General features: G+C 41.4%; 1 protein-coding gene across 3 annotated transcripts in view; it reads right to left on the bottom strand.

Moving 5' to 3' along the window:
• Positions 1 to 8,061, bottom strand: part of epsti1 (epithelial stromal interaction 1) — a 98,593-nt gene that overhangs the window by 59,462 nt on the left and 31,070 nt on the right. For 2 of the 3 annotated variants that reach the window (XM_043694422.1, XM_043694424.1), the window contains exon 1: positions 1,343 to 1,627. The exons of the other annotated variant lie outside the window; for it this stretch is intronic. In XM_043694422.1, coding sequence (XP_043550357.1) covers positions 1,343 to 1,488 — 146 coding nt within the window. In that variant the 5' untranslated portion in view covers positions 1,489 to 1,627. Of the gene's footprint in view, positions 1 to 1,342; positions 1,628 to 8,061 lie in introns of those variants that run through there. 3 annotated transcript variants of the gene reach the window in all.

Here is an 8,061-nt window from a genome sequence, read left to right as displayed (position 1 = left end):
ACCCGGGTTCAATTCCCGCCTCAGGCGACTGACTGTGTGGAGTTTGCACGTTCTCCCCGTGTCTGCGTGGGTTTCCTCCGGGTGCTCTGGTTTCCTCCCACAGTCCAAAAATGTGCAGGTCAGGTGAATTGGCCATGCTAAATTGCCCCTAATGTTAGGTAAAGGGTAAATGTACGGGCATGGGTGGGTTATGCTTCGGCGGGTCGGTGTGGACTTGTTGGGCCGAAGGGCCTGTTTCCACACTGTAATCTAATCTAATCTAATTTGTCACTGACAAGGCCGGATAAACAGAAGTTGTGGGATCAGTCTTAGGGAAATGAGTGACGCGGGGGGGGGGGGGGCAAACAATGAAATAAGGAAAACATATGTAGGGACTCAAATTATATAAATATTGAGCGTTTGTCGAATTCGGTGTGTTTTGTCCCTGCCTTGTGACATCACACCCATTGCAAGTGTACAATAAATGATACTGCTGAGTCAGATTTTTGTCTCGGACTGAAATTATTGAAGTGAGTGAGCTTTGTTTCTCACAAAGGTATTAGTTTATGAAGAGACGTTGATCCTCTCCTCATTTTTCTAAACTCCAATGAGAGGCGACCATATTGAAATATCCAATATTCTTTCCGGGCTTGGCCGGGTAGATGCGGAAACTCCCCTGTGGGGCAGGCTAGGACCAGAGGGCATAATCTCAGGATAAGTGGTCACACATTTAAGACAGAGATGAGGAGGACCTTCCTCTCAACCGATGGCGAATCCTTTCTGCGGAGGGCAATTAAAGCTGGACTATTAATAATATTCAGGGCTGAAATAGGTGTTTAACCGGTGAGTCCGATTTTTTTTTAAAATCAGGGATTATGGGGAAATTCGGAATTGAAGATGATCAGATCAAGCAAGTCTGACTGAACGGTGCTGAATTCAGATTTAATGTGCTGAATAGCTTAATGCAGCTACTACTTCTCATAGTGAAAGACTGTTATCTGGAGGAAAAAAATGATACATCAGCCAATCTGAATGCCCCAGTCACATACTCCCTCCCTCGTCAACAACTACAGCGTTGGTCTTTACCATTTCACACCGAGGACCTCAATCCCACAGGAAACGAAACTGAAAGTAGCTTCGTCGGTTCAGTTCTCCCTTTATATAAATTCACAGACAACGACAAAGTTTAATGTAAACTTTGTGTTGGTGTTGTCTGTTTTGCTGTAGATTGCAACAGTTAACTATTTTATGAATGCAATCCAATAATAGTCCCAGAAGGAATATTCGGACCCACAAGGCACGCTGTTGCGTGTGCCCTCTCCGAATGAACCAGTCTTACTAGTAAACTCATAGCTGTCCTTACTGTTGAGCTTGGTGGCTGTCCGCCGGTGTCTGCTGGTCTCCAAGCTGCTGTTCCACGTCCCCTGGCTCATTCTCCGGGTTGTTGTAGGGTTCTTGAATGGCTGCAACTCGCTGCTGTGTCGGAGGAACTCTCCTGGTTTGTGACATGCTCCTGTCCGTGTGTGAGTGAGAGAGAGAGAGAGAGTTGGCACTCTCCTCACTAAACAACAAGCTAGCAAAAAACTGACAGCAAACCAGGAAAGAGCCTTCCGAAAACAGTCAGTGCCCTGACCCTGAGATGAAGAGTGGGAGGGGCAATGTACCAGCTATGCTGGGAGTTTCCCTATCCTGTGGGGCCACAACACCTGGTAGAATTTGAATTCAATTAATAAGATCTGAAATTAAATAATATGGATTCATTAATTAGAAATAACAGTTAGTCTTACTGATAGTGACCATAATAACTGCCATTGGGAAAACAAACCCATCTAGTTCACTAATATCCTTCAGTGAAATCTGCCATCCTTATCCACTCTGGCCTACATAGGACTCCACATCCACAGCAATGCAGTAGACTCTTGACTGCCCTCTGAAATGGCCAAGTGAGTCACTCAGTTGTACTTTTTAGCTGTTCATCAGTGACATTCCATCAAAGACCAGAGAACATTAAGGGATAAAAAAAACTGTTGCTAATTTTCCCCAACTCGCTTTGCAACTGTAACAAGACTGTATTACTTTCACACTCCCCTTTCAATAAAGCTGAGTATTCCATTAGCCTTCCAAATTGCTCGCTGTAACTTGCAAACTAACAGTGTGATTCATATTTTATTAAATAATTCACAGTTTACAAAACAATTAACATTTACAGCTGTTTACAGAGAAACAGCAATCTTACAAGGGAGGGGAATGGCCAAGCTAGGCCCCCAACCCTAACGTTCAACCAGATTTCAGGGAAATGAGGACAAACCTCAGATCCCAGTTTCAATCATTACAAAACAGTATAAATGATATAAGACAGTCCAATTACGTAAGAAACAGTGTATACATACAGACTCCCAGAAAAGCCAGTAAGCCCCCCCTGTCCCTCCCACCTTCCGGTCACTCTAAGGCAGCCCCTACGCTTAGAGTGATTCATGTCGCTGGTCACCTAGACCCCTCTGTACCACAGCATTCTGCAGTCCTCGCCATTTAAATAATATGCTATTTTTCTTACTGCCAAAGCAGATCAAATCATATTTTCCCACATTATACTCCTGTCAGTTTTTTGCCCACTCATGTAAAGTATAAATGTAATATTCTACTTAAATCTTAAAACCTGAAATCATTTCTAAGCAAATTTTAAGTGAATTCACTTTCTGTGAATTAAGGCAACTTAGCTGGATACAACCACAACTGTCATGCATGTTGGGGCTTTAAGTTTAAGGGAGATTTAAGAACAGAGGATGTTGATGAATTCTTTACATTCTCTTGCTGTGTGAGTCTAAACACTCCATATTTCGATGCATGTGTCCTTGTTGCAGCATTACAATGATAGTTGCTGCTACGACTGAATATTGGTGTTGGAGGGACTGAATATTTGTGGATGTGATGCCATTCAAGTAAACCAATATATCCTAATGGTGTCAAGCTTCTGAACATGTGCTGTCTGGATGGTGGACAAGCCTTGGGAGTCAGAAAGTGAGTTACTCACCGCTGGATTCCTAACCTTTTTAGTGTCTTCATGGCTCTATTTATATGGCTAATTCAGCTCAGTTTCTAGTCAATGGTAATCCCTGGGATGCTTCTTGTACAGGAGCCAATGTTGGGGCGGCACGGTGGCTCAGTGGTTAGCACTGCTGCCTCACAGCGCCAGGGACCCGGGTTCAATTCCTGTCTTGGGCATCTGTCTGTGTGGAGTTTGCACATTTTCCCTGTGTCTGCGTGGGTTTCCTCCCACAAGACAGGTGAATTGGCCATGCTAAATTGCCCATAGTGTTCAGTGCAGGGGTAAATATAGGGGAATGGGTCTGGGTGGGTTGCTTTTCGGAGGGTCGGTGTGGACTTGTTGGGCTGAAGGGCCTGTTTCCAAACAGTAGTTAAACTAATCTAGTAATGCCATTGAAAGACATGGGGAAATGGTTAGGTTTTAAGGATTTCCAAAAACTAACAATCCTCCAAAAGAAAAACATTTCCCTCATCTCTGACTATCTCTTATTGTTAAACTATGATCCCGCATTCTAAATTCTTACCCAGTCAAGTCGCCTAGGGATTTTATATGTTTCAATTTAGTCACCTCTGACTCATAGAGTCTTAGAGTCATAGAGATATACAGCATGGAAACAGACCCTTCGGTCCAACCTGTCCATGCTGCTTTGTCTATTCACCCTCATGATTTTGTAAACCTCTATAAGGTCACCCCTCAGCCTCCGACTCCCAAGGCTTGTCCACCATCCAGACAGCACATGTTCCAGGGAAAATAGCCCCAGCCTGTTCAGCCTCTCCCTATAGCTCAAATCCTCCAACACTGGCAACATCCTTGTAAATCTTTTCTGAACCCTTTCAAGTTTCACAACATCTTTCCACTGGGAAGGAGACCGGAATTGCACGCAATATTCCAACAGTGGCCTCACCAATGTCCTGTGCAGCCGCAACATAACCTCCCAACTCCTTTACTCAATACTCTGACCAATAAAGGGAAGCATACCAAACGCCTTCTTCACTATCCTATCAACCTGTGACTCCACTTTCAAGAGCTATGAACCTGCACTCAGAGTTCTCTTTGCTCCGCAACATTCCCTAGGACCTTACCATTAAGTGAATAAGTCCTGCTAAGATTTGCTTTCCCAAATTACAGCACCTCGCATTTATCTGAATTAAACTCCATCTACCACTTCTCAGCCCATTGGCCCATCTGATCAAGACTCTTCCAAGTTCCAAGGACACAGATCTAACTTGTCCAAGCTTTCCTCAGAAGACAACTCCCTCATTCCAGGTATTAGTGCAGTAAACGTCTGTACTGCTTCCAATGCATTAGCATCCCTCTGTAAGTACAATGACCAGTAATGTACACAGTACACCAGATACAGTGTCACCAATGCTCTGCATAACTGAAGCATAACCTCCCCCTCCACTATTCAATTCTGCTCACAATAAAACAGGACATTCTGTTAGCTTTCCTTATTACCCCCTGTATCTGTTTATTAATCTTCTGTGATTTATGCAGTAGGACCCCAAATCCCTCTGCATCTCAAAGCTCTGTAATCTCTCACTATTTAGATAATATGCTCCTTTTATATTCTTTCTGCCAAAATTAATAATTTCAGACTTTCCCACATTGTACACCATTTGCCAGATCTTTGCCCACTCATTTAAGCTCTCTATATCCCTTTGTAGTCTCTTTGTATCATCTTCACATCTCACTTTTCTACCTCACTTGGAGGTCGCCACTGATGATGTTACCAAGCCAGGTAATGAAACGTCTGGATATCAAACCTACAGCTCAGTGAGCAAACCTGCACCCTAAACCTTTCTACCTAAGTTTGCAGCATCAGCAAATTTAGCTACCATACCTTTAGTCCCTTCTTACAAATTGTTCTTCTCCAGCCAGAGTCTAATCACTTGTAATAAATAATTATTATTTAATGAAACAAAGAACTGAATATCTCCTGAGGATTGGAAACAAAAACAGAAAGTGTTTGAGAAACTCAGCAGGTCGTTAAGCATCGTGCAAAGAAAGCAGAGCTAATGTTTTGAGTCAAGTAACTTTTTCTTGAACATAATAATTCTTATTCAGTACAGAAACCCAAACTAGATTTTTCTATCAACCTTGCTCTGAGTATCAGTTAAATTGGTGTACTTGGGTACTTTAAACAAGTTTTAACATTTGTTTAACTCTGGAAATAGTGGGGCTCAATTTATAATATGCTATCCCAGAGTTTTGTAACATATCCAGTAGCAGAATGGATCGTCCCAGATGGGGTGGGGTGTGGTGGTGAGAGGCAACTCCCCAGGCATACTTCTGGCCTCATGAGGAAACGTAGGACAGCCTGGTGGCTATTCTTCCTAGAGCAGCGTAAATTGACAGGGCCCATGATAAAGGTGCATATCATTATGAGGCATATATATAAGTTGAATAGGAAGGGACCTTTTCATTTTATAGGGGGAGGGAGGCAATAACAAGGGGAAAATAGGTTTACACTAAGAGATAGAAGACTAAAAGGAGAATTGAGGAGAAATATTTTCACCCAGAAGGTGTAGGGAGCTAAAAGAGTGCCTGAGTCAGAAACTCTCTGAACATTTCGGCACTATTTAGATATTGACTTGTGTTGCCATAGTCTTCAGGGCTATGGGTCAAGAGCTAAAAATGCAGTGTCATAACAATTTTCAAGCCTCAATATGGTATTGTGTTGAAGATGTGAACATGATGGACCGTATGTCCTCTTTCTGTGCTGTAAATATCTAAGAGTATATCTGATTACCTACAACCCCTGCCCATGTACATGGTGTATGGAGATGATATCCACTCATCTTTCACTTGTCACCTTCTAAATTGTGATGTAATTTGCATGTCCTGTGGAAGACATCCGACCTCCCAACTTTGATGATTGGAGAACCAAGTGCTCTTTTGATCTCATCATAAATAATATAGTTTTCCAAAGGTTTCAGCTATTTCGATTTCTTGACATGGTTGATCCAGTGATTATTTGAACAGAATCACCATGTCTATTTTGCAACTGGTTTGTTTACTTTTTAGTTATTGTCATTAAAGCTATGTGATTTCTATGTGTTAATGCTATACATTTTTAGGGTTTGGATTTCAACCCGTACTGTTGCTTACAGGTATTGGTTTACTTTTATGAAGAAATTTAAAAGATATCTAGGCAAGTCATTCCTGAATTACAACTTTAAACAATAAAAGTTCAACAGCTGGAGCATTCCATCAGATTCTGATCCCAGCTGGTGCTCCTACCGGACAGGTCAGATCACAGAATGAACTTGAACTTGATAGATCAAATCATTTTTACACATCCATATTTACAGATTCATGGTGGGGTTCCTAACAAATCATCACCTAATGCAGGTTTCCCCAAAGTTAAGGTCATATCCCAAATGGGATCATGAGCTGTAACGTTGGAATTAAAAGCTCTAAATTAGCAATGACCATTGTGAAACTTTAACAAGTTTGTAACAACTGTACGCCTGCTCTAACAGGGCCCTTCCCTCTCATAGTTCTCGCTGAAGGGTCAAAACAATTTTCAAGCATCAGTATAGTGCCCTTGTGGAAAAAGTGGGAAACAATTACATGGGCTATACTGTCCATCCATCAAGCTCCACCTCCATAGAGATGCTCCATATGGGAGGTCATTCATTGTCCTGGCTTGTAGGTCCAGATTCTTTGAGATCAACAGTAGAATGTTCCCTCTTTTGAACAATAGAAAATGACTTTATTTTCTATGGCATTGAATAATAGGAAAAAAAAGTTCAATCAAAAAACAGCTGTGTAAGTGATGCACAACAGATCAAGAATTTATCTATCTCAGCATTAAGTATGCACAAGGATTCTGTCCCTGCAGAAGTCTGTGGCAAGAAGTCCAAAATATCGCAACCCTCAGAGAAGAAATTCCTCATTATCTCAGTCTTAATTGTTAGACTATGCCCTCTGACCCTAGACTAATGTTCAATGTATCTTCTGCCATAAAGACTGATGCAGGATATCTGTTTAACAGCTCTGCCATTTCCTTATTCCCCAAAACCATGATACCAAATACATTTTCTCAGGGGTCTATGTCCACTTTGACATCTTTCTTCCTTTTTATATATTTAAATAAGCTCTTATTGTTAGTTTTGATATTCCTCATCAGTTTGCCCTAGTAGTTTATTTTTTCTGTCTTTATTATCTTTTTGGTGTCCCTTTGCTGGATTCTGAACTTATCCTAGTCTTCAAGGCTATCACAGAGTATTGCCTCCGTACACGCTTATTGTTCTACTTAATATTCTCCTTAACATTCTTGGTTAGCCATGGTTAGCAGAATCCTTCCTGCTTACTGGGAGTTTTTTTTTTACTGAGAGACATGAATTACCTCCCTAAATGTCTATACTGTTTGTCATTCCTGTTAATCTATCTACCCAGTTCACTTTAGCCAACCCTATCCTCATTTCATTGTAATTCCCTTTATTTAAGTTAAACATAGTTATTTTGGACCCTGGTTTCTCATAATTGAACTGAACATTACATTCTATCATGTTTTGATCACTCCTTCTGAGGGGATCTTTATTTGGAGGTCATTTGTTAAAACCAGTTCATTACCAGATCCAAGGTAGCCTGCTTCATGGTTGGCTCCAGACATATCACTCTCGGAAACTATCAGAAATACATTCTATGAACATATTGTTGCAGCTTCCCTTTCCAATTTGATTAGCCCAATGAACATGAAGATTAAAGTCACCCATAATTATTGCTCTATTATGTTATATGCACTTATTTTGCAAGGTTTGTGAAAGTTTGTAGCTCAGGTTGAGGTTTAGGGTGTAGGTTTGCTCGCTGAGCTGTAGGTTTGGTATCAGACATTTCATTACCTGGCTAGGTAACATCATCAGTGGCAACCTCCAAGTGAAGCAAAGCTGTTGTCTCCTGCTTTCTATTTATATCTTTCTCCTGGATGGGGTTCCAGGGGTTTGTGGTGATGTAATTTCCTGTTCGTTTTCTGAGGGGTTGATAGATGGCATCTACATCTATGTGTTTGTTTATGGCGTTGTGGTTGG

This window comes from Chiloscyllium plagiosum, chromosome 7, assembly GCF_004010195.1.
Source record: "Chiloscyllium plagiosum isolate BGI_BamShark_2017 chromosome 7, ASM401019v2, whole genome shotgun sequence".
NCBI lineage: Eukaryota > Metazoa > Chordata > Chondrichthyes > Orectolobiformes > Hemiscylliidae > Chiloscyllium > Chiloscyllium plagiosum.
Note: the sequence above shows the minus strand (reverse complement) of the source record. Positions and strands in the feature narration are given on the sequence as shown.